Source organism: Podospora pseudopauciseta, chromosome 1 (assembly GCF_035222475.1).
Source record: "Podospora pseudopauciseta strain CBS 411.78 chromosome 1, whole genome shotgun sequence".
Taxonomy (NCBI): Eukaryota; Fungi; Ascomycota; class Sordariomycetes; order Sordariales; family Podosporaceae; genus Podospora; species Podospora pseudopauciseta.
In genome coordinates, this window is record NC_085892.1 from 5,401,867 (window position 1) to 5,428,672 (window position 26,806).

Here is a 26,806-nt window from a genome sequence, read left to right on the forward strand (position 1 = left end):
GCCGGAGTTCACTAATGTTGGCTGGTGCACGGTCCCTCCGCAGCAGGTGTTCAACTTCTCGTCAGCCTCGTCCAATGGCTGCAGCTGCGATTACTACAACAGATTCTGCTTGCACGTGATGCTTCTTGAGAGCACTGATGGAAAGAGCAAGCAAATTGCTGCTTTCTAAATGATCTGATTGGCTTTCGTGTACTGTCTTCTCCTCGTGGATACTGTGAGAGCTTTACACAGTTGCTCTTATCACTCACTGCCTCGAGGCTCTGTTTACCTAATGATTGTCTTACATTCGATGACTCGCCTCTTTGTTCCTTCCCTTTGCCTACCGATGGTAAGTGTCCATCTATATTTCTCTCCTACCTAGGGGAGGCCTTCCTATCCTTTGTTGTCTTGTTGTTTATGGGACTTGTTTGTGCAGCAGTTACCTTTTCTGTTGTGTTGTCATTCCCTCCGAGCATTCTCTTACGCAGCATACATTTACACTTGAACGGTTATGGGTCGTCTCCTTCTCAAGAAGATTTACACAACTTGCTAACTCTTCTACGAAATATCAACCGACCTAACAATTTTCTCCCGAGATGATTGCTTACTCATGGTGCTCATGTAGTGGTTCTGTGCCCCTGATGTGCACCAAAGAACGGAAAGCATGGAGAAACATGAAACATCATCCATAACCTGGAAGCTGGGGTCCGAAATAGGACGAATGCAACGCTAGGACGCATGGACACGGAGCGAGCAGCAAGACTGAATATGAAATCTTGCGAGATTTTGTTGATGATCGCAGTTTCATGCGTGCGAGACATTTTTCAAGGAGATGATGCATGTCGTGTCTTCCATAAGGGCTCCCTCTTTCTTTTTGTCGGAAATACCCAGCTGGTGTATAGGAGGCCCTCGAAGTGCTCCCATAATATGAGATATAGGTAACATGCGTGCTACGGAGTACCTGCCTGTAGGAAGAGTTTGAGACTACACTAGTGGCTATGTATAATGATTTGCAGCAAGAGGGGCACTTCTGCATGTGCTGACCCAACCTCCACAGCAAAAGGTCGACGCTGGTGTCATCTTGCCTTGGGTAATTCTGTTGGTTACACGGTAGAGCTTCAAGGGCAAAAGGAAGAGACTCCGACACCCCGTGATCTTCACCTTTAGCCTATCCTTACCAGCTCATGGTTGATATTCGGGATTTGTATTTGTGCCATTTTCTTCAGTTTACATGAGACTGGATCCCGGACGAACAAAAGATCAACATCAGTTTCGCCGGCAAATATTAATAGAATCGGCTGACAGTGCCTCTCGTCTGCTTTGCTGTGCCGGTTGGTGCTGATCGAAGGGTGCACCCGGACCACAGAATTGCATCCCAACAACGTCATCTTTCTGGAAAAGTCCACGAGCAGCTTGAACAGAGGTTGAGCGTGAGCCCCTGAGGATTGGCTCAGGGGTCCCAAGGGGGCGACGGGGATTGAGCAACAAGCCCGGATTGGCTGGTCTGGGAGCGAGGCGGGAGTGCCTGTATCGTTCCATCCACTCAGAGACCGTCTTTGTGCTCCAGGTCTCCGCCGAGCGTCCCCAGCCGCTAGCGTAGGCGATGCCCTGCGCCAGGCGCTGATGAATTCCCACGGGCATAGAACTCCTGGACACCGGACCTGCAGTTCTCTTCTCGCCAGGCTTGACCCGGTCGCATTAAACTTTATCTCCTCCACCTCTGTCATCCACAGACAAACCGAATCCACGGTCACGGAAAGCATCCTTCGCATATCGGGCACAGCATCTCTTTTTCTGCTTGTCTTTCTTTTTGCTCCGTTGTAGTTATCATCGCATTCGCTTGTTCAAGCGTGCACCTCCGAGGCGCTGCTCTTTCGTCCTGCTAGGTGCTGGGGGCACTTTGCTGGGCTGACCAGGGACCCCCTCAAAAATAAAAAAAAGACAGGAGGTTGAACCTGAATCTGTCCCGTCCAAAAACCGAACCCGCTGCGCGCCCGCTCCACCACGGCGAGCGAACCGATGCTTTCCCAGCCTTCTCGAGACACGACCGCCGACGACATTCCCGACTCCCGCACCTCTCCTCGTTGGAGCCCACGTTGCCCACCCAGCTAACTCCGCAGTCGTCCGCGTCCACCAGCTCCGTTCGCCCTCTCCCACCTGCAGGCTCCCGTCCGTAGCGGTCCCTGATCAATTTGCCCGGTCAATTGACGACGTGTGCCTACGCCTGCTCCTGGCGACACTGTAGTCCGGCCAGCAGTTCTACGGTGCCATTATGGCCTTCCTCTTCAAGTCCAAGAAGAGTCACGACCGGTCGCTTGCCAGTCGGGATGGATCACAGGGCTCGGCGTCGGGCATGGGTGGCGCGGCGGCGCGCGTCAGAGATGAGAAGGGGTCACGATCAACACCCACTGGCAGCTTAACCTCCCTCGATGTCGACGGCAGCATTGGTAGTCCCGATCAATCTTATGCTCGCCAGCGAGGCCAGAGTCTGGACCAGCAACAACCGACACCTCCTCAGCTGCAGCAACCGCCATCGAGCGACTTACCGGTAAGCTTCCATCTTAAGCGACGTCGCAATGTGCATCAGCATCTTGTCTAACGTTGGCCATCGCAGCTGCGCAACGGTCCTCCTCCTACACAAATGGCGCCGAATCCCAATGCCTCGCTATACCCATGGTCTCAGCGCCGACTAACCTACACGTCCTCGCATCCCAGCCCGTTCCCAAGATATGGCGCCGCTGTCAATGCCGTCTCCTCGAAAGAGGGTGACATATACGTAATGGGCGGTTTGATCAACAGCTCGACAGTGAAGGGCGATCTGTGGCTCATTGAGGCCGGGGGAAACATGTCTTGCTACCCACTAGCTACCACAGCTGAGGGCCCAGGGCCTAGAGTCGGACATGCCAGTTTGCTCGTAGGGAACGCTTTCATCGTCTTTGGTGGAGACACCAAGATCGAAGAAACAGATGTTCTCGATGAGACCTTGTATCTTCTCAACACATGTAAGGCTTGCAGCTCCACCAGGTTGGCTCTATCATGCTGACAGTTTCACAGCAACGAGACAGTGGTCGAGAGCTTTGCCGGCCGGACCACGACCCAGCGGACGTTATGGACACTCGCTGAATATTCTGGGGTCAAAGATTTACATCTTCGGTGGTCAAGTGGAGGGTTATTTCATGAATGACCTTGCCGCTTTTGACCTGAATCAGCTGCAGATGCCCAATAACCGCTGGGAGATGCTCATATCATCAACTGAGAGTGGTGGACCACAGGGCAAAATCCCGCCAGCCAGAACGAACCATTCCGTGGTGACATTCAACGACAAACTTTACTTGTAAGTTTTGATGCGGGGAGACGTAATATTCTTCATGCTAAGATTGGTTAGGTTTGGTGGTACCAATGGATACCAATGGTTCAACGACGTCTGGGCATATGATCCCGCTGTCAACACTTGGTCGCAACTAGACTGTATAGGGTACATTCCGTCTCCCAGAGAAGGCCACGCTGCTGCTATCGTCGAGGATGTCATGTACATCTTCGGCGGCAGGACGGAGGAGGGTGCGGATCTGGGTGATCTTGCCGCATTCCGGATCACTTCTCGCCGCTGGTACACTTTCCAGAACATGGGCCCATCCCCCTCGCCGCGGTCCGGACATAGCATGACAGCAGTTGGAAAGTCCATTATTGTGGTCGGAGGAGAACCAAGCTCGGCTCAAACAGCAGTCAACGATCTCGCGCTTGTTTACTGCTTGGATACCACAAAGATTCGCTATCCCAACGACGCAGGCCCTAGCCAGACTTCACCTAGAAATCAACAACGACGACCTAGCGATGCCACTCCACAAATCACCCTGAGGAATGTGTCTCCACGCGATGGTTCGAACGGCCCGCCCGATAGTCGACGCCCACCAGGAGGTCCTGGTCCCAATGGATATCGGTCACCTAATGGCCCTGCTGAAGCGAGCCCGACGGGAGGACCACCAAGCGGTCCTCAAAAAGCTCGATCCGCGGGTCCTATGGGCCCAGGGGGTCCATCTGGTGCCCCTCCATCTGGACCACCTCCCCAAATTCAACCGCCAAAACCTGGCCCTCCAGGTGGAGCACCCCGACCTGCCAGGAATGCCTCAACGGAGCGAGGCGACCAGCCCCAGGGCTCCCCAATCACATCGGCACCGCCGCAGCAGGTTGCGGCGTTGAAAGAAGGCGAAGGACTTGGCGCAACTGGCCGGCGCACTCCGACAAGTCAGAATCCTAACCCGCCCCGGTCTTCTTCAAGACAAGCTGAGGGACAGCCTGCCGATGCCGCGAGATCCAAAACAACGAGACAAGGACGCGGGCAAGGCTCCGTAGATAGTACAACGGAGCCAGCTCTCAAACCAGCTCCGGCTCGCCCAGCGTCCCCACCACCGCCTACCCGACAACCCAGCAATCCTATATCTCGAAGGTCTTCCGCCCGGAACTCTCAAACGGTTACACTTCTAAAAGAGCTGGATGCCGCAAGGAACCGCAACGCATGGTACGCCTCCGAACTGGAGTTAGCGCGCAAGGCTGGCTATTCACCCAATGCGTCACTGAGCCCAATCTTGGACAGCCGTGCCGCGGAAACATTTGATGATGAAGATAAACCCTTGATCGAAGCTCTTCTTGCTATGCGGCAAGAGCTTGCCAACGTACAAGCCTCGGTCGACAAGCAGGCAGTTCTGGCTGCCCGACAAATTGCTGAAGCAGAGAAGCAGCGAGACGCAGCCATTCAGGAAGCCATTTATGCCAAAGCGAAACTAGCTGCGAGGGGTGGAAGCGCCAGAAGCACACCACAGCTCGATGACAAGGAAGTAGGAGATCGTGCCAATGAGATGAGCAAGAAGCTCGCACATGCTCTCAGTGTACAAAAAGAGCTTCAAGATCAGCTGGAGCGCATCAAGACCGACTTTGACGCCGAGAAGAAGGCGCGCAAACTGGCAGACGACACGGCAAATGCGGCGCAAAAGCGAATGGCAGATCTCGAGAGTTATAAGCAGCAAAACGCATCCGAAGTCGAACGGCTCAAGGCTGAGTTGCACATGGCTCAGCGTGAGGCCCGGGAACAGTCTGTTGCGGCAGCGGAAGCGGTGGCGGCTACACAAATGCTACGTGTTGAGAAGGAAGAATATGAGCAGAAGTATAATCACCTTGTTGGAAGCAATAAAGACCAGGTCGACACCTTTGAGACTTTCCGTGGCGCGCTCGCAGCTTCTGAGGAGATCAAGGCTTTGCTTGAACGGAAGCTGGAGGAGGAACGCGCGCTCAAGGAGAAGATCGAATCGAAGCTCAGCAAACTGAAAGCCGAGCATGAGACTCGTACAGCTGAACTTGTTTCAGCAACACAACGCTTACGAGATGCCGAAGAGCTGGCCGAGAAACATGCCAGTGAGGCAAAGCTGCAGCGCCAGGCTTTGTTGTCAGGCCTCGACAAGATGTCTGCCAAAGATGTTTCAAAATCTGACAAGGCTGATCATGACCGCATCCTTGCTCTGCAGGGTCAACTTAACGCTGCCAACGCGCTGGTAAGGAAGTATCAACAGGAGGCGGACAGTGCGGCAGACAAGCTTCGGGGAGCCGAGGAACGAATTGCAGGGCTGGAGGCATACCAAGAACAGGCAAGCAGAGAGGGTGTTTCCATCCGCCGACAGCTCCAGGGAGCTTTGAGGGAGACCCAGAGTCTTCAAGCCGCAAACTCGGAGTTGAAGCAGCAATTGTCGAAGCAGCAGCTTGAGACAAATGCGGTCGTCGTCCAACACAACACACTCAAAGACATCCTTGTCGAGCGAGGCATCTCACCTTCCTCCGCGACCCGTGCGCGTAATAGTCCGCGCGGCAGTCCTCGGGAAGCTTCACCTGAGCGGGCCCGTGTTCGTGAGTTGGAGCAGCAACTTGCAACTGCCCAAAATGCCCTTGAAGAGACAAAAGCACAGGCAACCGAGAAGCTCGTACAGCTTGAAAACGACTACCAGTCTGCCGTACAATACGTCAAGGGGACCGAGAAGATGCTCAAGCAACTCAAGGATCAGCTGACACGCTACAAGACTGAGAATGGCCGTCTGAAGGAACAGGTAGTGGAATTGGAGGACAAGCTTGAGGCTGGAGGTGGTGCTTCCAAGAGCGGCCCCACAGACTGGGAATCTGAGAAGGAGACCTTGTCGGCCGAGATTGGAAGATTACAAGCTGAGCTCAAGAACACGGCGAGCCAGCTCGAGAAGCAAGTTCTGTCCATCCGTCAAGACCTGGCAGAAGTTCAGAAGGAGCGAGATGTCGCCGTCAAGACCAGCGAGGACGCAAACCGACGCCTTGAGGCCCATAAGAAGGACCTGGAGCAGCTGCAGCAGGAGAATATCCTCCTCGAACGCCGAGCCCAGGATGCCGAAAACAAGGTTAGCACACTTCTTGATCAGGTGGAGCTGAGCGTCGACAACTACCGCCGACGAAGCAGACAGGCCCCCAGCCTCAACTCCGAGACTATTGGATCCAACGCCGCCTCTGGACCCGGCGGTACCAACGGAGGAAGCAGCAGTGCTGGCCTGGGTCATAACAGGCAAGAATCGGGCGGGTCTGAGAGCCTGTACGGTGGCGTGCCCGGTGAACGTGAGGTTAACAGCGTCGGCGGTGTCGGCGAGCGAAACAGCAAAGCGCTTGACAGCCTCGCCCACGAACTCGACAACTTGCGCAACCAGTGGGAAGCGACTAACAAGCAATACCGACTGAGCACAACGCAGTATGAATATGAGACCAACCCCATCTCTCCGGGTGGAAAGCCAACCAGCACTGGGCTGAGCGAGAGTTTGGCCGACTGGAGGAAACGACTTGACGAGAGCCACCCCGGTAGCCCTGGCGAGGCGAGATGAATTGATGGATGGATAGATGAAAAAGGAAGGAGAAAAAACTGGTTTGTTTTTTTCTTGTTCAAGGAAACACGAAGCATGCATGGCATGAATTCACATTGGGCAATGTTCATCTACGCACCTACACACGACCATGTACACAACTACGCATACCACACCACACCAAACCGTCTCTCTTTTGACACAACGGGGAGGGGCATGTAACACCTTGATTTTTGGCTTTAGAAGTGTTGGGGTGGAAGGAAGGAGGACAGGGCAAAGGATTATTCGGGTTGATTATTTTTATTATCTTTTTTGGCTTTTTTCTGTTTCCCCATTCTCTCTAATCTCCTTTCTCCTTTCGATGGTATGGGTTCGGCTATACATTACACGCCCACCTTTTCTACAATGGGGAAACCTTTTTTCTTTTCTTGTCATCTTGACCTCATTTGCTGTTGTTGTTGCTGCTGGTGCTGCTGTAGTTGTGGCTTGAATGTTTTTTTTTGTCTTGGCATAACGTTTGCTGCTTGCTGCTTATTGTTGCTGAGAGGGTTTTGATATGGGGAGAGCGAGTTATGGCACGCACACACAGAGCTTTATGTATGGCACGGCGCGCGCGCGAAATTAAAATAATACATGCTGTCTCTTTTCTATTGTTGTTCAATTACTACTCCTGATAGTCTGCAAGGCGATGTGAAGGATCAGAAAGTGGAAAAAGAGCAATAGCTGCATGAGGAGAAAAACTGCAAGAGGAATTTTGAACTAAGAGTTGGTTTTGCTAGCTGGATTAGTTTGTGTTTGAATATATGGAAGGGGAAAGGGATTGGGGAAGGGTGGGGGGGTTATGGGAGGTGAATCGGGTGAGGTGCTGAGGAGGATGAGAGGTAGAAATGGAAGGAAAAAAAGGTGAGGGGGAGGGATATCGGGGTGTTTATATAGACTTTTCTATCATCGTTGTTGGTCTCGGGAGAAAGCGTTGGCTTGCGTGTTGGCTGCATATAGAGAGTAGTTTGTAATTGGACGGTGAGATAGGTGTTGGTTTGAAGACCTGAATGATGATTATTATATCTTGATGTTTCTCACCTTTGCATTTTTGAGGCAAATGACTTGCTTTCCGTCGACTGGTGAGATCAGCATAGCTGTGACATGTTGGTCTGTCATGGAAGTTCGATGGATGAGCACCTGAAGTGTCTTGTGAGAGACTCATCCATAAACTAAACAAGGTTAGCCTTTTAGTCAAGAGTACTCTGACTTCAATCACATGTGAGTATGAAGGTGGGTGTCAGTCTAGAAGAAGCACAGCTGGTGCTCGGGCATGGTAGGCACTCAGCAAAGATAACTCGTAAACTGACAGATGTGCTCTTTGGCCGCACTCTTGACATGTCGTCTACCAAAGCTGCCGCAAAAGCTAGTCACGCAAGTCTATTCATAAGCCTCGTACCCATTCATTGCTAACCTCACAAGAACACCGATCCCCAACCTACGCTACCAATCCCATCCTCCCAAACCCCCTCCCCATCCCACCACCCCCTACGCTTGATCAATTCCCAGCAAACAAATTAACATAAACCCCCCACCCAACCCCCGCCAAGCCCCCAACCAAATTCCTCATCTCCACGCTCTTCAAAAACGTAAAGTTCACCAAACTGATCACCGGCCAAAACTTCCACCCCGCCTTGACAATCCCCCAAAACTCCCCCCTTGTCCTCTCCCACACAACTCCCCAGTTCACATCTTGAGCCCTTACCACGCCCTTTTCCCCAAACAGAAACCCCAGGCTCGTCTGTGCCTCTAGTTCGTGATGTGCCATGCCCATTTGAATCCCGTTCATAAACATCGAGTACAAAAACGTGTTCACCGCCGCGCCGACCGTCTGATCCAACAGGGTCTTAATGGCGGTGTTCCGCCTGTTCAGCTTTGGCTCGACAAGTTTCCCTTCCTTCTCCTCGGCGTCGAGTTCTGCTTCTGAACCCTTTGACGCGGAGGCGATGGCTTCCGGGGTGGGGGAGGGGTGGTAAGAAGGGAAGGTGGACTCGAGGTATTCCTGCCAGAGGATGTTGGGGGGGGTGTTGACCAGGCCGAAGAGGACGTATTGGAAGAGGGAGAGGAGGTTGATTGTGATTAGTTTCTGTGGTGGGGGTGTTAGTGATATGAATGAGCGGTAATAGGGGAGGGGAATGAGGTACGTTATCTCTCTGAGCGGCAATGACCTGGGCTATGATGTTGGATAGGGAGCCTATCACGGCGGCTTGTATGAGCGCGAATTGCATAGGTGAGAGTGCCATGGTGGCCAGTGGTAATGCCAGCTCTACCGGCGGGCTGGGAAAGTAACAACGACTTTTGAATTCCAGTGAAATCAATCGTGACACAGACAACACAACAATGAGACCGAAAAGAAAAAAAGAGGAAACGAGATTCTTATGAAGACCAGCCGCCCGTTTGTCTTGTTTAAGTCCTGACGTTGAGAGAGCCCAAGAGGCACCAATCGCCCCACTTCTCAGCCATGTGGTTGTGCAGCGCGATCGGTGTCAAACTCCCCTACCACCCATGCCCTTGAGGCGTGGCCTGAAAGGACCGCGGGCAAAAGAGCCCAGTCCCGCGCCCGGAATCTCGCACACAGCAGATGTGTGCAAACAACGCACCTTGCCGGTTTCTCTGCCCCTGACGGAATCAAACTAGAACCTATCCGCGGGCAAGCAAAGACCAAATTAATGTTTATATGATTACCAGCTCCGTGTGATTACGAGTTCTGGGTAATGGCTGTCTAGATAAACCTCCCTGACTGGGCAGACGTTGCATCTCTCGGCTGAGGCCATAACACATTACTTCTCATTACGTTCCTAAATATATAGTTGAACGTTATACAATACGCTTCGTTCCGTCCAAACGAACCGGATCACCAGAATGCCCCATTGATGCGTCTATAAAGCTGCGCCGCCATCCAGATGATAAGTTGCACAGGTCTTATGGCCTGCAGAGAATCCACATGAGGAGAGCCTGCACAGGATACGAATACGCAAACAAAAACTGGGTTCGCTGGCTTCTCTTCGCCCGCGAGTCGAGGGGGTGCATGGTCTGCATGGGGCCTTGGTTGGTGTTGTTGTTTTCTGGCAGAAGGACGTACTTGAGAGAGCGCATCTAATACACATGGTTAGCTGGCGTCGTTTGGATCAAAAGAAGAGCTGGGCAATCGGAACGTACCAGGAACAACGAGTTAGCCAAGCATGTGTAGACAAACAAAGTCCAGCCCACCCAGCCGCCGGTACCCTTGCCCCCATTGAAGATCTCCGACACCGCAATCGTCACAATAACTCCCACGAACTTGTAGCCGCTGTATGCCATAAGATCCAGCAGCTGCGACTGGTTGGAGATATTCAGGAGATAGCACCCTATTCTAAGGGCCAAAATTTCCAGAATCATCATCACGATCGCGATCGTAGCGACGCTGCCGAACAGCTGGGGTTCGAACTCGCCTCGGAAGCCGGCAAAAAGAGTTCGTAGAAAGACGTATGTGACGATTGACATGACCGGGATGTACATGTCGGGACTGTTGATGTCGTCTCGGGGGGGGAGGTAGAACCATGCTTCCTGGCCGCCGCCAGCACCAACCTCGGATGCCTGGCGACGCGTCCATGGCTTGTGTCGCCATGGAAAGAGGACCAAAAAGAGCTTGTTGATAACGTACGAGTTCGTCACGTTGAAATAGTGCTTCAGTGCCGAGACGTTGACCAAGCGATTGACCTGTCCAGATCACTGTTAGTCTAATGTTTACTCCCAATTAAGCAAAGGTCATCCAACATTTTTCTCTAGATAGTCCTGGCCCTGCCGGAATGCTGTCTGGCCAAACTGCGTAGCTATTTGCGCAGTTGGGTCATTCATGAAGTTGCCATATTGCGCAAACATGTTACCGCCCGGCGGCGCTTGCTGCTGTTGCTGCGGATAAGGACTCCCATCGTACCCGTGGCCTTGGGGCTGCGATGTTAGTGGAGGAGGTGATCGAAGTTGGGGGACGGTCGAGACGTGTTGCGGGACTGGGTGGTGTAGCGGAGGCGATTGCCCATACGTCGGTCGCTGCATTCTGGCGGTTGTAACGAAGGGAGTTTAGATATAGAGCGGTTAATTGTCGATGTCTTCGAGTCGAGAATATGATGGATTCAGCGCCTGAAATGGGATGTGCTCGATGTGGTGTCACTGCGTGGATAGTCGTCGTCGGTTGGCTTCGGAGGCCGCAAGTCGGTCTGTTTTTGGACATGTGTTTTAAACAATTTCTCGATGCTGTCATCTCCCCTGAGCCACAAGCTTGTCGCGCCAGCGGGCGCCGGCTAATCCCCGGTCAGCGACCCAGAGGCCCATTGCGCCAATGATAGCCCCCCCCGTTATCGATAATAGCGGGGACCTGGGACCATGATGGCAACTGACAGCGTTACAGTCCGCCGTCAACGGGACGGGAGCTTTCTCATTGCGACAGCGCTCCCAGAACATAGCATCCTATTCCAACGTGCAGCTTACATTTTTAACCAGCAGTACCACCAAGGACGACATCTTGCCATGCTGGACACTTTCGAAATTCTGACCACGTCCGGAGTGGTCCTCTGGTCAAGGACTTACGCCGCTGTCAGCCCATCCGTGGTCAACAACTTCATCAATGACGTCTTTATCGAGGAGAAGAGTTCAGTTGCCGGCGCAAAGAACGGCGCTTCTGCCGCTGAGAACCCTTCGTACAAACATGACCAACACACTTTGCGCTGGACCTTCGAAAAGGAATTGGGCATCATTTTCGTGGTCGGTAGTACCTTGAGGGGCAACCTTTTCTACCCCTGAATTCAGCTGACCCTTTTGTTTGCTAGGCCGTGTACCGTTCTCTGCTCCACATCTCCTGGATCGATAAACTGGTCGACAACATCAGGGCTATCTTCGTTGGCCTCTACCGTGACGAGTTAACCAAGCCGAATACCACCATCGTCGAGTGCCTCACCTTTGACCAGTATTTCGACCAACAACTTCGAGAGCTTGAACAGGCCGGTGGCAAATCGGACACGCGCGCACTGAAAAGTGAAGTGTTATCCGAAGATACGGGCGATGAACCTCCCTCCCCACCAAACAACCGCGGCCAACAAGCCTTCCGCGGGGTATCACCAGGCTCGAGTCCAAATGTTTCGCGCCCAGGTACCCCCAGCGCAAGCCATCTGCTGGTCGCCAAGGCTGGACCGGGGGCGAAATTGTCCAGAAGAGCGAGAAAAATGCAGAGTACCACCTCAGCTCCAGTATCGTCTGGTGACGAAGGCTCGGCCAGGAAGGCCAAGGCCAAGCCAGTGAAGCGCGGGAGGAAATGGGATGCCGATGGGCTTGCTGATGAAGACGATGGTGTTCAGCTTGACTACTCGGTTCCCACCCTCACCAGTGATAATGAAGCTGAGCCCGGTGCGAGACCAGGTGCCGTAGAAGAGGTGGACGCGTCGACATGGGGTTCCCAGACCAAGGGAAAGTTTGTCCTGAGAGACTTGGGCGATGAAGTCAACTCGATTCTGGCTGATGCCGATGCGAAGAAGAATGCTGCTACCAAGACCGACGCGCCTAGTGGTCTCGTAGGCACTGGTCTCAGTGCTATCGGAGGGTTGTTCAGGAACGTGGTGGGCGGAAAGGTTTTGACAAAGCAAGACCTGGATAAGGCGATGAAGGGAATGGAGGAGCATTTGCTCAAAAAGAACGTTGCGCGCGAGGCGGCGATACGTCTTTGCGAGGGTGTTGAGAAAGAACTGGTGGGGGTGAAAACTGGCAGCTTTGAAAGTGCGTTGTGCCATCCTTCAACCCCATCATGTCAGACCATGCTAACCTCGGTACAGGTATCAACGCAAGGATACAGAAAGCTATAGAGGCTTCCCTGACGAAAATGCTTACACCAACATCATCACTCGATCTCTTGAGAGAAATCGACGCGATTACCTCGCCTTCTGCGACATCGCTCCGCAAGGCCCGGCCATACGTCATGTCGATCGTCGGTGTCAACGGCGTAGGCAAGTCGACAAATCTCTCCAAAATCTGCTTCTTTTTGTTGCAGAACAAGTATAAGGTTCTCATTGCTGCCGGTGACACGTTCCGTTCCGGTGCCGTCGAACAGCTCGCTGTCCACGTGCGCAACCTGAAAGAATTGACTACCCGTGAAGGTGGCCAAGTTGAGCTGTACCAGAAGGGCTATGGCAAGGATGCCGCTACTGTGGCCAAGGATGCCGTCGCGTATGCGGCACAAGAGGGATTCAACGTGGTTCTCATCGATACCGCGGGGCGTAGACACAACGACCAAAGATTGATGAGCTCCCTGGAGAAGTTTGCCAAATTTGCGCAACCAGACAAGATTTTGATGGTTGGCGAGGTAGGTTTCCTTTTCTAGATGCTATTGATCTTAACACAGATGCTGACTCGGTCTATAGGCACTTGTCGGCACAGACTCCGTTGCTCAGGCCCGGAACTTCAATGCGGCTTTTGGATCTGGTCGTTCCTTGGACGGGTTCATCATCTCGAAATGCGACACCGTCGGAGACATGGTCGGGACTTTGGTTAGTATCGTACATGCCACCAATGTCCCGGTTTTGTTCGTCGGCGTCGGCCAACACTACTCTGATTTGAGGAACTTCTCAGTCAAGTGGGCGGTTGAGAAGTTGCTGAGTAGTGCATGATTCCAGGTTACCAACAGCCTTGAAGACGTAGTTTAGTTGGATTATCGATACATAGACATTAATTGCTGTAATACTTGACCTTTGATATCTGTGAAAACATGGAAACTGATGCTGATTTAGGGGTAAAAGAAGTCGAAAGCAAATTCTCATTAGGGTTAGGGTTCCAAGGAGTTGTTGCTACTTGCTCTCTGAAGTGAAAGTCAATTAAAGAGCTGTCACGTGTCCACGCGGCGCCACGCCTTTGGACCCCCGCAACGACCGCGTTCACTTTCAACTAAGCTTCCTGAACACCAAAACACCAGGGTCCCGCCTCAAGTCACTCGCTTTCGGTCTGATCACGACCACGCCATGCCGAGGCAATATGACACCCGACTCGCGCGGCAGGACTGCCCGGTCCACACAGCATGGATTTAGCAACAATACGCTCCCCCATGGAGCACCCCCTCCATCGACCCTCGCTGCCCAGATCGTAGAGAACATCTCGTCGACATCGCGAAAGTCGCACTTGAGCGACGCTTCGACCGAAGAACTGAAGCATCTTCAGAGTCTCGTGGAAAATTACAACGCCAAATCCGAAGACATCAAGACACCAGCAGAGCAAGTCGAGTACAATCATCTACTGGTGTACATGATCGGATCTGTCTCTCTCAAAATCCTTTACTGGGACGACCCATTTTCAACCCAAGAGAAACTACACGAAGGCGCCATTGCAGCTTTTGGCTTCCTAAGAACCACTTTAACGGAGACGCCTTCCGTCTTGAAGTGCGCCACCGACGGGACGAAATACCTAAATATGGGCGAGGAGCCTCTGTGGCTATGGATATTTCCACGACTGCTCAAGATACTGGCACATAGGAGGGCGCGGGCTATTACTGGTCAAGTTGAAGCACTCTTCGATTACATCCTGGAGCTTGTAGAGGATAATGTAGGAATTTGGGACCTCGGTTTGCCGCTTATGGAGTACTTCCGTGCAATTCTTAACAGTAAGCCTACCTCTAATGTTCTTGGATATGGGAGAACAAGCCCACTAACCTTCCATTAGGTATTCTTGACATTTTTGACCCCAATTCCTCGACGACCAGAACTTCTCCTCTCCAAATCGAGCTGCCCCCAAGCGCATTTTTGAAATCAGTCTCTGAAACCCCGATCCTGAATTGCACATTCCCTCTCCAGGGTGAAGAAAATGCTATCCACTTTGCTACCAGCCTTCTTTCAATCATCCAACGCGCCATCATTCCCGGGCCTGAGGCCAATATCTCTGTTCTTTACGGCAATCATACCATCTGGGTCTTGGATCTTTTCCAGCCGCTCAGTCTCCTCGTGGCAACTTTGCCAGTCCCCTCGGAGACTAGGGTTTCGAAAATTGTTCAGATGTCTCTTGAGTTGGCAGAGGCATACAACGAACTTGGCGCCACGGATGCAATCTTCAAGCACAAGGCTAATGCCACTCTTGCTTTAGTATGCAACAACGTGATCAAAAATCCCCAACAACTACTTACCCAAGGCGATGAAGGAGTAGATGCAAGGCGCGTGATGTGTCTTGCTTTTGTTCATCTAGCAAAAGCTGCCATTGCTCATGCACCAACATCAAGTCTTATCTCTTGTGGTCTTTTTGGGATTTCAAAAGTACTGACGATGGAGAATGCTGTCATTGGGCCTGATACCGATTTCTCAGTGAGTAAAACAATATGACGTTGATGCTATAACTACGCTAACTCAAACCAAGCGAGCTGTCGAGCTTTTGGCGCAAGCAACCGTAAACCCAGCTTTCAAGGGCTTTACCGCTGAGATTCAAGCAGGCAACTTTGTGGATGCAGCACTGAAGCAACAGGTAGAAAAGCTTTTGGCCAAGAACAATCCGCCACAAGCATCCTCACACCCTCCACCGAAACGTAGGAAAACGGACTCTTCATCAGTGGCGTCCGGAGTTCTGGGTGATATTCATAGGCGACTCTGCCAGCTACTCGAAACAGATCCGGAAATGGACCTCGGAGATATCTTGAACCACTTAGCGGACGCCTACCCTCAGCTTAGCGAGGCTGATCAGTGCTGGCTTATTGAACTTATATCACGTCTGTTCTGCGCGGCAGAGAATACATTGACAGTTCACAAACACAGCACTCCCTCGACTCTCAAATTCCGGTGTTTGTATTGCTCTGGTACCAACAATATGACACCGGTCTCAGGTTATGATGCGGATATCAAGAGCCTCGCACTAAGCTCTTTCAGTAAATTAATTCTGTTGCAAGAATTTGTCGAATCCAGGCGGCCTCGTATCTTTGCGATGATAGCTCTTCGACGAATAGCTAGGCACGTACCGAATGGGGAGTTTTGGGACAATGGAAAGTCGGCTCCTGGGAAGTGGTGCCTACAATCTCTGAGCAGCTCGGTCAGAGAGCTTCGTATTGCTGCTGGACGGGCGTTGCCCATTTTTCTTGCCAATTTCTCAGCCACCGAGGTGGATAACAGCGTTATCAAAAGAAACACGGCCCGTACTATCGGACTTCTCAAATCAATATCTGACCAAAACGTCATCTCCTTGCAGGAAACTTGCATCATGGCATGGGGTCAAGTTGGGCGAGTGGTGGCGGACACGGAGTTGAACCTCGTCCTCGTCAAACTGGTCGAGTATCTCGGGCACCACAACATGATGGTATCAACCGTTGCGTTCAACGAGATTATGAACCTCGCGGAATCTCATGATGTGGCAATTGCCAGCCTCTTCCGGCCTTTCTGGCCAAGTTTGGCGTTTTCAGTCGTTAAGGACCTCGTGTCAAGGCCACAGACCACACAGCTGGTTGCTGAACTTCTTCAGATAAGCGTTCATAACCTTTTGAAGATGTTGCAAAAGCATGCGTTGCCGTGGTTGGTTCTCGGCAAAAAACGCGAGGTCATTCAAAAGATTGCTGAAGCAAGGGGTGAGAAGGACTGCTGGCAGCCTTGTGTTGATGCTGAAAACCTACCGTCTATACTTGCACTTCTCCTTGTACAAGATGTACCGAACGTGGAATCGTACGCGATGGAGCTGCTTCAACATACATCTGCGCATCTTAACAAGTCTCCGCTGGTGGATTTACTTCGAACGGGGCCCATGATGATTGCTTTAGAGTTGTTCAAATATGCCGCCGCTGCGAACGACGATCGAAAGCCCCAGGTAAGGATTCTTCAGGTTTTTGTTTTGTTCCTTTTCTTTTTTGGCTATCTTGAGAGCTTCATGACTGACAGTTACTAGGTACGAACAGCACTTGTCACAATGGCGAACCTGATCACCGGAACGCCAAAGGACAAAAAGATGAGCAGGACAGATGTTATCGGGCGCTTTCTTCAACCCTATGCCTTGGGCGTCGCTACGCGGCTAGTCGAGAACATTAATGATTCTCACAATGTGCATCCTCCTCCACAGGAGCGAAAATTGTGCATTCGCGCAATGGAGGTAATGATTAGGGTGTGTTCTTCATACGCCAGCATTGCCCGTACCCAAGTAAGTAAAGCAAAGCGTCAGCTTGCGTGACTTTCTCTAATATATCGACAGATATCGGCTTGCTTGGTGACTGCGCTGGCCCACGATGAACTCCGGTCAGCAGCCTTTTCATGTTGGGCATCTATGCTCACGTGTATGGAGGACACCGACCTGGAAGTACTACTCGAAGCGACGTTTTACCTTATCAGGTTCTACTACAGTTCCTGCGATGAAGAAACCAAACAATTCCTCAAGTCTCTGTTGCAAGATCTGCTTTCTAAGAACAGACAGATCATCATGGAGTACTCCATCAAGCTTCCCTCGCTCGGTGAAATTGATGAGCTGCGGGATATCAGTGAGGAAGTCGAAGGCCTTCGTCCGCGCTTGACGATCAAGGAGACCTTTGCCGTATTCTCACAGCGTTTGGCCCATGAAAACCCCGGTGTTGTCGAGTACGCGTTGACTGAACTGGTGCCATATCTGGAGAAGCACCAGGAATATCTCCAAACCTCAGCCATTAGCGAACGTCCGGATGCTATCCTCACAACCTTGACTCGTTCAATCTTGGACTGTTCGGTCAAGTACAACGGATGGCAACCATCTATTACGCGGTCATGCGCTGAAGCTCTCGGGCTCATAGGTTGCTTGGACTCCAATCGTCTGGAAACTACGCGGGAGCAGCAACACATTGTCGTCATTCACAACTTTGAGGACGCAAGCGAGACCACTGACTTTGTGGCCTTTGTGCTGGAGAATGTCCTGGTCAAAGCCTTCCAGTCGACAACCGACACCAAATTCCAGGGATACCTCTCTTATGCCATGCAGGTTCTCCTCGAGAGAACCGACTTTAAAGTTGCTTTCCAGATGGCTGGTGAAGGAGAAAGCGAGCCGGTCTATAGGAGATGGCTCGCCTTTGCGGAAAGCACTCGCGAAACCCTTATCCCGCTTTTATCTTCCTCCTTCTTGCTTGCGCCCTTGCCTAAGCAGTCCACTGAATACCCGATCTTCAAACCAGGGAAGAAGTCATATTCCGCATGGCTCAAAGCTATCGTGTTTGATCTGCTGCGCTGCACTCAGAACGCTTTTAGTGAGATGATCTTTGAGCCGCTGTGCCGGTTGATCAAGGTCAAAGATCTCACGGTTACTGAATTTTTGCTGCCTTTTGTGGTCATGCATGTCATCCTGGGTCAACCGGACTCTTCGGTGTTCAGTCCGAAGATCAAGGCTGAGTTGTTGGCTATTCTGAAATACCACCCGCCAAACACAGCCTCGTATGTCGAGAAGGAGCAGACAAAGCTCTATTACCAGGCGGTGTTCCGCATTATCGACTACTTCAAGAGATGGCTGCAAATTAGGAAACTGAAGGCGACCACGCCAAGGGCCCAGAAACAGGTCGCCTGGGTTGAGGATCTTCTCGACTCTCTCGATCCAAAGTTACTTTCGCAGCGAGCTGTCGATTGCGGTGAGTATGCCAGAGCTCTTTACTTTCTGGAGCCGCACCTGGAGAATCTCGATAAGAAAAAGCCACAGGAAGTACGGGAAGTCGACGAAGACTATCGGTTGCGTGACACTCTTCAGAACATTTACACGCAAATCGACGACCCAGATGGTTTGGAAGGTGTCTCGGCTCATCTGGGCACGGTCACTTTGGACCAGCAAGCCCTCAACCATCGGAAAGCTGGCCGCTGGACAGCAGCCCAGACATGGTATGAGATTCGACTGGCGGAATCCCCCGAGGACACTGATATTCAGGTTGATCTCCTCACCTGTCTCAAAGAATCAGGCCAGCATGACGTTTTGCTCAACTACGTGGAGGGCATGAAGAGGTCTCCAGCGACGGTCAACAGGATAGCGCCCTTTGCGGTGGAAGCCTCGTGGGCCACAGGGCGGTGGGAAACACTGGAGAAGTACCTTGGGCTTTACAATGCAGGCGATGTTTCGGAGGTTTTCGATCTTGGGGTTGGGCAAGCTTTGCTTTCGCTGAAGAAGAGGGATATGGGGGGATTCAAGGAGCATATCCAGATTTTGCGGGACAAGGTGGCGGGGTCAATGACTTACTCGGCGACGTCGTCGTTGAGGGCTTGCCATGAGGCTATGCTGAGATGTCATGTGCTAAGCGATCTTGAGATGATTGCTAGCAATAAGACTTTGGAAGGTGACAATCAGGCGGTTCTTGCGACGCTGGATCGGAGGTTGCAGGTGCTTGGTGCTTATGTTGGGGATAAGCAGTATTTGCTTGGTGTGAGGAGGGCGGCTATGGAGTTGATGAGGTATGTTAGCCCCTGGAGTCCTGATGCTGGAGCTTGGGTTACTGACTTTTGCAGACCGAAATATGGCAACGAGGATATATCGGCACTCTGGCTCCTGAGCGGTAAGCTGGCGAGGAAGGCCGGCTCCATGCATCAGTCGTTCAACGCAGTGCTGCATGCTCAACAACTCGGTGATGCTTCTGCTATCATTGAGAACGCTCGTTTGCTGTACAAGGATGGACATCATCGCAAAGCTATTCAGATACTGGAGATGGCGATCAAGGAGAACTCCTTCGTCGACAAAGCAGTTGGACCCGTTCCTCCGAGCTCGGCCAGAAGCCAAGAGTCCCATCGCAATATGTTGACGGCGACAGCGCAGCTTCTTTTGGCCAAATGGCTTGATTCCACCGGCCAAACGCATGCGGGCGCATTGCGGGCACAGTATCAGCAAGCAGCCAAGACGCATTCACGCTGGGAGAAGGGTCATTACTACCTCGGGCGTCATTACAAGAAGCTTTTGGAGTCGGAGAAAGGCCTGGATCCGGAGCAACAGAGTGATGAGTACATCACTGGAGAGACAGCCAAGCTCGTCATTGAGAACTATCTCCGTTCGCTCAACTTTGGGTCAAAGTACATTTCTCAAACCTTTCCCCGAATTCTGACGCTATTCCTGGAACTCGGATCTCAGGTCAACAAAACTCCAGACGGCAAGGTGACGTTTTCCAGAGAATTGTACCAGCGACGACGTGACATTCTCACTGAGCTCTGCGCAAAATTCCACAAGCAACTGGAGACCATGCCTGCATATATTTGCTATACATCCTTGCCTCAAATCACTGCCCGGATAGGACACCCAAGCCCGGATGTCTTCAAAGTACTGGAGGACATGATTGTCAGGGTGGTGAACGCCTATCCTAGGCAGGCCCTCTGGAACGTCTTCCCTTTCATGGCGAATCCCAGCAGGCAGCCAAACGACCGCCAAAGGAGGGCAATCAAGATATTGAACACGATCAAGACGTCCAGCCCGGACATTAAGGCGTTTTTGAGAGCAGGGGAGAAGCTAGCCGAACAACTGCTCGTGGCTTGCAACAATGGACACTTTCAGAGCAACAGGACAACGACGGCGAGCATCACTAGGGATTTGTTCTTTAACCACAAGTGCACGCCTTGCCCGCTGGTCGTTCCGGTTGAGACCAGTTTGACTGCCACGTTGCCGACTTTGACAGACAATGTCAGGAGGCACAAGCCATTTTCTCGGGATGCTGTCACGATTGAGGCGTTCCTTGACCATGTCTTGGTTTTGGGGTCACTGGCAAAGCCACGGAAGTTGACAGCCCGTGGATCAGATGGCAAGCTTTATGGTCTACTGATCAAACCCAAGGACGATCTGCGTACAGACCAGCGCCTAATGGAGTTTAACTCGCTCATCAATCGCTCGCTCAAACGGGACGTGGAATCCAGCCGAAGGCAGCTCTACATCAGGACATATGCTGTCACGCCCCTCAACGAAGAATGCGGCATCATCGAATGGGTCGACGGGCTGAAGACATTGCGCGAAATTTTGCTGAGCATCTATAGGGGGAGGAACATCTCGCCAAACTACACCCAGCTCGCGCAGCTGATGAAGCAGGCTTGCGCCGGGGACAACAACACGCACATCTATACCGAGACGATCATCGGGATGTTCCCGCCCGTGTTGGGGGAGTGGTTCGTCTCGCAGTTTCCCAACCCTTCGTCTTGGTTTGCGGCGAGACTGAAGTACACACGGTCGTGTGCGGTCATGTCGATGGTGGGGACGATTCTCGGGTTGGGTGACCGGCACGGAGAGAATGTCTTGCTTGAGGAGGGGAACGGGGGCGTTTTCCACGTGGATTTCAACTGTCTTTTTGACAAGGGGAGGACGTTTACCCAGCCCGAGTGTGTGCCGTTCAGGTTGACGCACAATATGCAGTATGCCATGGGGGTGTATCGGTATGAAGGGCCGTTTAGGCACTGCAGCGAGCTGACGTTGAGAATACTGAGGCAACAAGAGGAGACGTTGATGAGTATTTTGGAGGCGTTTATTTATGATCCCACGCTGGATCTGCAGAGGGGGAGCAAGAGGACGAAGGAGATGATCAAGTTGAATCCTACGAGCGTGGTGGCGAGCATTAAGAGGAAGGTGGAGGGGTTGCTGCCGGAGGAGAGCATACCGCTGGGGGTGGAGGGGCAGGTGGATATGCTGATCAAGGAGGCGACCAACCCGAGGAATTTGGCGGCGATGTATATTGGGTGGTGTCCGTTTTTGTAAATCCTTGGATAAAATATGGGATATTGTATGAGCGGGGCGGTGGTTATGAATAGCGAGTTTTTGGGAAGGTGAGCATAGCGGTTATTTAAGGGGTGTTGGTTTTAGGAAAGTATTTAGATGGATAGTGTTTGTAGAGATTGGTGATATCTGAGTCAATGGATTCGTTCTAGTTGACATAACTTCTATCAGTTTGTTGCGTTTCCTCGAAATAGCAAATGACACACTCGACCTTCACAATGCAAACAATCATCCTGGAGGACCATTCCCAGATTGTTGATGACAGCGGGTTAACCCCTGAAATCCAAACAAACGGCGGGTTGGTTGGTTATTAATGATCCCTCAGCCCGCCTAGCGCAACACAACGCTTGGGCCTGGATTTCACCGTTCATTCCACACTCCCGCCGGATAGGTCGTACCTTCTCTCCTCGCAAAAAAGAACTGTGGAACAGCTGAGATTTCTGCCTGGTTTTTCCAACTTTTTTCATTGACGGTCAGAAGAAAGCCTGTCTCGATTTCCTTTGAGAAAACTTTTCACCTCTTTTCCAGAAATATTTCTGGCAAGCTTTGTTGTGTGTTGAAATATTGGTCGGATCGACCCATTCACTGTCTACAGCACGCTCTCGCTAAGCTCACCGTCTTCTATCCAATCTCACCCACTCAGCAACGCGCAACAGACGCGTCCATCTTCCGGTCTTCAACACGACAGAGAAAAGGGAGCGATTGAGAAGCTATTCTGCAGCGATTCGGCACGTTTTCTGCTTTGAATAGAGGATTCTCAACAATCTCGGCAATCCTAACAGAATCGGCTTGATCACTGAAAGTCGGTCAAGATGTCTGGTTATCGTGTTGGTATGTCCTTCTCTTGATGGTGCATCTCTTCTTTCCTATCGCATGATGGGTTTTCACCATTGTCAGTCTGCCTTGGTCATACCACATTGCTCACGAGATGCTCTTTTCCAACTTTGACATTTTACCTCTTGTCATTTTGGATTCATCAGCAGCCAACCTCGTCGACGTCACTTTCCTTCCACCTCCACTCCACCCCCATCGTATTTAACATGATCTAACCCATCCACAGAGAGGGCCACTACCGGCCGTGCCGGGTGCAAAGACCCCGTCTGCAAGAAGGAAAACATCAAGATTGAAAAGGGCCAGCTCCGGTTTGGAGTCTGGGTGACCATCATGGAGCATGGGAGCTGGGCCTGGCGTCATTGGTATGTCTAATTATATCCACCCCTTTTCTGCTGGAATTGATGTCCTAAAGAATTCACACAGGGGCTGCGTCTCTGGTGAGACCATCTCCAACTTGCAGGAGTATCTCAGCAAGGACAAGAACGGTGAATACAACTGGGATATGCTTGATGGCTGGGAGGAGTTGGAGTAAGTTTGACTATTGTCTGGTGGTAATGTGGCGGTTGGGTGTGGAAAACTAATGAAGCATACTAGGGAGTACCCTGATTTGAGACAGAAGGTTCAGAGGGTTCTTAACCAGGGACATATCGATGCTGAGGATTTCAATGGCGACCCCGAATTCAACGTTCCTGGACAGAAGGGAATTCGCCTGCGTCAGCCCCGGAAGAAGAAGAACGCTGAGGAAGAGGTGAGCTGCGCTTTGCCGGGGGTTGGTGTTAACCGATGGCTGACCGTGATATAGGAGGGCAATGGAGCTGAGGCTGCAGAGACTCCTGCCAAGAAGCGTGCTGCTAAGCGTGGCCGCAAGAAGGCTGATGAAGACGAAGCTGAGGCTGAAGCCGAGACCGAGGCTCCTGTTGCGAAGAAGGCTAAACGTGGTGGCAAGAAGGCTGCTGCTGCTGCTGTTGAGGACGAGGATCAAGTTTTGGCTGATGCTGAGCCGGCTGAGGAGCAAGAGAAACCCAAGAAGAAGGCTGCTCGTGGCAAGAAGGCTGTTGCTGCTGTTAAGGAAGAGGACGAAGAGGAAGCTGCGCAGCCCAAGAGAAGAGGTGCTGCTCGTGGCAAGAAGGCGGCGCCTGTTTACAAGGAGGAGGAGGAGGAGGAGGAGGAGGAGGAGGAGGAGGAAGACGAGGATGAAATTGTTGAGAAGCCCAAGCGTGTTGCCCCTGCCAAACGTGGAGCTAAGGGGAAACAGGCGAAGGAGCCTGAGCCGCAAGTTGAGCCAGAGTCCGAGGCGACACCCGAGGAGGACGAGGAGGAGGTTGTCGAGAAGCCGAAGCGTGCTGCTCCTGCCAAGCGTGGAGCTCGGGGCAAGAAGGCGAAGGATGCCGAGCCTGAGCCTGAGGTTGAGGCCGATGCGGAGGTTGATGCTGCGCCGGAGGAGGCCGAGGAGGAGGCCGAGGTTGAGGAGAAGGTCTCTCCCAAGAAGCGAGGAGGCCGGAAGCCCAAGGCCAAGGCTGCCGATGCCAATGGTGAAGCTGCTCCTGCCCCAAAGAAGCGTGGTAGAAAGGCGTAAGTTTTTTTTTGCAGGGTGTTGCTTGATGGGGACTGATGCTAACTGTCAGCAGGGCTGCCTAAAGTTGATGTACTCAACACACTTTACCCGTCAACACTTGATATATATTTTTTTTTGGCGAGGCAGGTAGTGGACCTTTCTTGTTGGCACAATTTGCTGGGTTCATTTTTTTTCTTTTTCACAATGAGCTCTTCAATGCGATGATATATGGCTTTGGCCCCTCAGAGGAGGAGCTATGGTTGCTACTACAGCACCGGCCACCGGATTTTATTCAAAGCAGGAAGAGCACACAGAATTTGGCGGCGGCATAATACCTGGGTGGGTGTATCATACTGTTTTTTTTTTTCCCTACTTTTTTTCTTGTCAGAGTAACCCATATGTTTCCATGGGAGGAAATACATTGTGATCATCTGTAACTGATTTCATTGTGTGCCGATCTGCCATCTGTCATTTTTATCATCACTTGGCCGGGTAGCTGGCTGGGTCAACGATTTTTGACCTGTGCTAGGTGCATGTTCGGGATCTACAGGAACAAAAAAGAACAATATGAAACGAAACAGAAGTGGGACTCTTTTTTCGTTCGAGAGGGGAGGGAATAAGTACATTATGGGTTTGGCTAATCTGAGCGGCGTGGTAGGTTGGTCGGATTCATGGGCCGAGCCGAAAGGGAGGGGGGATCATTTGTGCCGTAGAAGTGTGTGTTGGACTATGTTTACTCTCCTATCATGATGAGGAGGGAAGGGGGGCACAGTTCTTTTGAGACAGCCAGTCCGGATCTCAAACTGCATTATATTGATGTGGATTCAATATGGTTTGGTCATGATGGGTGGTTTGAGTGCATGATGTTGTGCTTGCTGCTGCTCGATTTCGGAAGTTGGATGATTGATGCCCAAACTACGACGATAAAGTTGATGATCTGAATCGAGATGTTCTCTGAACTTCCATTTTTGCCCCTTAGGCATCGAGACTAAAGCTCGTGATAATGACATCGGCATTTGTCTGCTCTCGTGTGATGCCAAAATGTCGGCAAGTCTAGTCACGGCTTGTCTGCTAGTGTTAGAATGGACAGGATTTCTGGAAGAATCTCGTTTGCTGCCGAATATGCACTATTGCGTCACCTGTCTTGGAGGTGTGGGTGTGGGTGAAAGATGTCTTGGACTATACACGAGACTTTTTGGGGTAGGTAGGTGGGGGGGCCGATGGGCGAAGCTACGTGAAACGGGGATTTTCTCAAGTTTTTGAACAGAAAAAAGTTGGTGTTTTGGACAGGGTGTTAGAGAGATCTGTTATAATGAGTTTGTTATATGAGAATTCGGTGAGAGACGCCGGGTTGATTCGAAGCAACTGTAAGTATCCGGTGTTGCGGACGAAAGTGAATCGATGATGTATGACCAGGCTTTCGTCCATGGTGGGGTTATCTGCTGGAAAGGAGGGGCTGGGGGAGAGTGAGGGGCTGCAATTTTATTTGCTTGCGGCCATCATGATAGTAGTGTAGGTAACACTGATGAGATGACCCAATTGTGAGAGAGAACATAGCGCTTCTTCTAGCCTGTTCGTCTTGTCTCAATTTTTCCCCAGTCATCGGCGTCACCAGGCCAGAGACATCTGATTGTTGGCCCGCATTAGTCCGGCTGGCTGAGTCTGCCATCCGGTGGGGGTGCTGTCCTGCTGCGACGTCCCTCGTGCCTCTGGAGAAGCTTGTGACGCCTGTGTCACCGACGGGCTTTGGTCTGGACTGGTTGTGACACTTTACCGCACACCTGCAGAGGGATCTGGTGAGGTTGATGGAGGATTGCGAGGGGAGAGAAGACATCGCATATTTGAGAAACATCGAGATAAAGCCTAGTAGACACAAGAAAACACAGTGCATTCGATAGCAGTATACACTGTAATGGCGGGTAAACTGCCTACTAACGCACAGTGTCAAGACGCCGCAACGGCTCGTGCCAACGTCTGTGGACCCCACTATAGATTGGGGATCTTTCAAAGCGTTGGAAAGTCAACAATCAAGACTCTCCCACGGCCTGACCGTCATGCTTCATCAAACATCGCCGGTAGTCATGATATTCATTCCTTACAGACACTATGAATGAGCCCAAAACCAGGCTGATTGTTGGTTACATAAGTTGAAAGGGAATGTAGGCGCCGATCTAGGCGCACTAGACTAGCTAAGGCGCAGGGAAGCTGTGGGATGACGACGTTGGTTTGAGCCCAAATTAAATCCCGAACAATTGGCTGGCACCGCCAACCAGGCCAGACCCTGAAACTCGTCGTCAGTCAGGCCCAGCGGCAGGGAAAGCAGTTAATACCCAGAGGCTGGCCAACAGGCCCGCCCGTCTCTGCAACGACTGCGACCACTCTCTGTTTCCATTCTCGAAGCATCATCTCAGTTCTTAATACCGGCCCAGGCCCCGTGGGCTTCTTCTCCGGCTTCCCACCACCCTTCACCTCATCCGTTGCGCACACCATCGACCATTTCCATTTCCCACTGTGAGAAGTAAGACCTAGCCGACCACCAAGCCGAAAAGTGACAAGTGAAGAGGAGAAAAGGCATAAGCCTGGTTTGTCTGCCAAGTTCACTGGTCAAGATTGGTCACTGCCTGCGTTGGACCCCGCCTTGGCTCACACTTGGCCACTCTCAGTACAGGAGTCCTCCAACCCCCCAGAGCCGACCAACGTCACAGCCTCGAGCAGGCTGAACACCTTTTCCCACCGCACAATCTCCAGGTTTTTCTGCGGAAAGTCCGGGGACATTCGCAACTTTGGCTCTTTCAAGTTTTCTACACACTCTTGACAGAAGACTAGCTCTTGTTGTGTTTCAAGCCCATCTCACGACCCCGCCTTCTCAGTCTCTGTGACCCAGCGGTCTTGA

At 51.8% G+C, this 26,806-nt stretch overlaps 7 protein-coding genes across 7 annotated transcripts; 5 read left to right on the top strand and 2 right to left on the bottom strand.

The window, feature by feature from the left end:
- Nucleotides 1-191: 191 nt before the first annotated feature.
- On the top strand, nt 192-7,660 carry KEL2 (Negative regulator of mitotic exit). The gene is made up of 5 exons (XM_062908062.1): nt 192-328; nt 576-2,527; nt 2,594-2,981; nt 3,034-3,313; nt 3,365-7,660. Exons 2-5 carry the CDS (start codon nt 2,252-2,254, stop codon nt 6,855-6,857), a joined length of 4,437 nt encoding a protein of 1,478 aa, XP_062771092.1. The 5' UTR covers nt 192-328; nt 576-2,251; the 3' UTR covers nt 6,858-7,660.
- A 713-nt stretch (nt 7,661-8,373) lies between these two features.
- Nucleotides 8,374-9,513, bottom strand: QC763_114840 (uncharacterized protein; the record flags this gene model as incomplete). Its single annotated transcript, XM_062908063.1, has 2 exons — nt 9,020-9,513; nt 8,374-8,961 (listed from the first exon to the last, which is right to left on the bottom strand). Exons 1-2 carry the CDS (start codon nt 9,116-9,118, stop codon nt 8,374-8,376), a joined length of 687 nt encoding a protein of 228 aa, XP_062771093.1. The 5' UTR covers nt 9,119-9,513.
- A 100-nt stretch (nt 9,514-9,613) lies between these two features.
- hrf1 (Protein transport protein yif1) lies at nt 9,614-11,101 on the bottom strand. The gene is made up of 3 exons (XM_062908064.1): nt 10,632-11,101; nt 10,035-10,574; nt 9,614-9,971 (listed from the first exon to the last, which is right to left on the bottom strand). The coding sequence occupies exons 1-3, from the start codon at nt 10,908-10,910 to the stop codon at nt 9,798-9,800; spliced, it is 993 nt and encodes a 330-aa protein (XP_062771094.1). The 5' UTR covers nt 10,911-11,101; the 3' UTR covers nt 9,614-9,797.
- A 79-nt stretch (nt 11,102-11,180) lies between these two features.
- QC763_114860 (uncharacterized protein) lies at nt 11,181-13,507 on the top strand (the record flags this gene model as incomplete). Its single annotated transcript, XM_062908065.1, has 4 exons — nt 11,181-11,615; nt 11,681-12,620; nt 12,677-13,203; nt 13,262-13,507. Exons 1-4 carry the CDS (start codon nt 11,238-11,240, stop codon nt 13,505-13,507), a joined length of 2,091 nt encoding a protein of 696 aa, XP_062771095.1. The 5' UTR covers nt 11,181-11,237.
- A 361-nt stretch (nt 13,508-13,868) lies between these two features.
- On the top strand, nt 13,869-21,729 carry MEC1 (serine/threonine-protein kinase M1; the record flags this gene model as incomplete). The annotated part of the gene is made up of 6 exons (XM_062908066.1): nt 13,869-14,490; nt 14,550-15,181; nt 15,234-16,661; nt 16,740-16,988; nt 17,040-19,237; nt 19,292-21,729. The coding sequence occupies 6 exons, from the start codon at nt 13,869-13,871 to the stop codon at nt 21,504-21,506; spliced, it is 7,344 nt and encodes a 2,447-aa protein (XP_062771096.1). The 3' UTR covers nt 21,507-21,729.
- Nucleotides 21,730-21,889: 160 nt separating this feature from the next.
- Nucleotides 21,890-24,350, top strand: QC763_114880 (uncharacterized protein). The gene is made up of 7 exons (XM_062908067.1): nt 21,890-22,111; nt 22,134-22,355; nt 22,585-22,720; nt 22,782-22,886; nt 22,953-23,106; nt 23,161-23,930; nt 23,987-24,350. The coding sequence occupies exons 2-7, from the start codon at nt 22,337-22,339 to the stop codon at nt 23,994-23,996; spliced, it is 1,194 nt and encodes a 397-aa protein (XP_062771097.1). The 5' UTR covers nt 21,890-22,111; nt 22,134-22,336; the 3' UTR covers nt 23,997-24,350.
- A 1,669-nt stretch (nt 24,351-26,019) lies between these two features.
- On the top strand, nt 26,020-26,728 carry QC763_0017470 (uncharacterized protein; the record flags this gene model as incomplete). Its single annotated transcript, XM_062905345.1, has 3 exons — nt 26,020-26,046; nt 26,192-26,424; nt 26,662-26,728. 3 exons carry the CDS (start codon nt 26,020-26,022, stop codon nt 26,726-26,728), a joined length of 327 nt encoding a protein of 108 aa, XP_062771098.1.
- Between the last annotated feature and the right edge of the window lie 78 nt (nt 26,729-26,806).

Coding starts and splice junctions, on each gene's coding strand:
- hrf1 (XM_062908064.1), bottom strand. CDS start 10,910: ATGCAGCGACCGACGTATGGGCAATCGCCTCCGCTACACCACCCAGTC. Junction 10,575..10,631: donor AGGACTATCTAGAGAAAAAT/GTTGGATGACCT, acceptor TGATCTGGACAG/GTCAATCGCTTGGTCAACGT. Junction 9,972..10,034: donor TGGCTAACTCGTTGTTCCTG/GTACGTTCCGAT, acceptor CATGTGTATTAG/ATGCGCTCTCTCAAGTACGT.
- KEL2 (XM_062908062.1), top strand. CDS start 2,252: ATGGCCTTCCTCTTCAAGTCCAAGAAGAGTCACGACCGGTCGCTTGCC. Junction 2,982..3,033: donor CTTGTATCTTCTCAACACAT/GTAAGGCTTGCA, acceptor ACAGTTTCACAG/CAACGAGACAGTGGTCGAGA. Junction 3,314..3,364: donor TTCAACGACAAACTTTACTT/GTAAGTTTTGAT, acceptor AAGATTGGTTAG/GTTTGGTGGTACCAATGGAT.
- QC763_114880 (XM_062908067.1), top strand. Junction 22,721..22,781: donor AGCTGGGCCTGGCGTCATTG/GTATGTCTAATT, acceptor GAATTCACACAG/GGGCTGCGTCTCTGGTGAGA. Junction 22,887..22,952: donor GATGGCTGGGAGGAGTTGGA/GTAAGTTTGACT, acceptor GAAGCATACTAG/GGAGTACCCTGATTTGAGAC.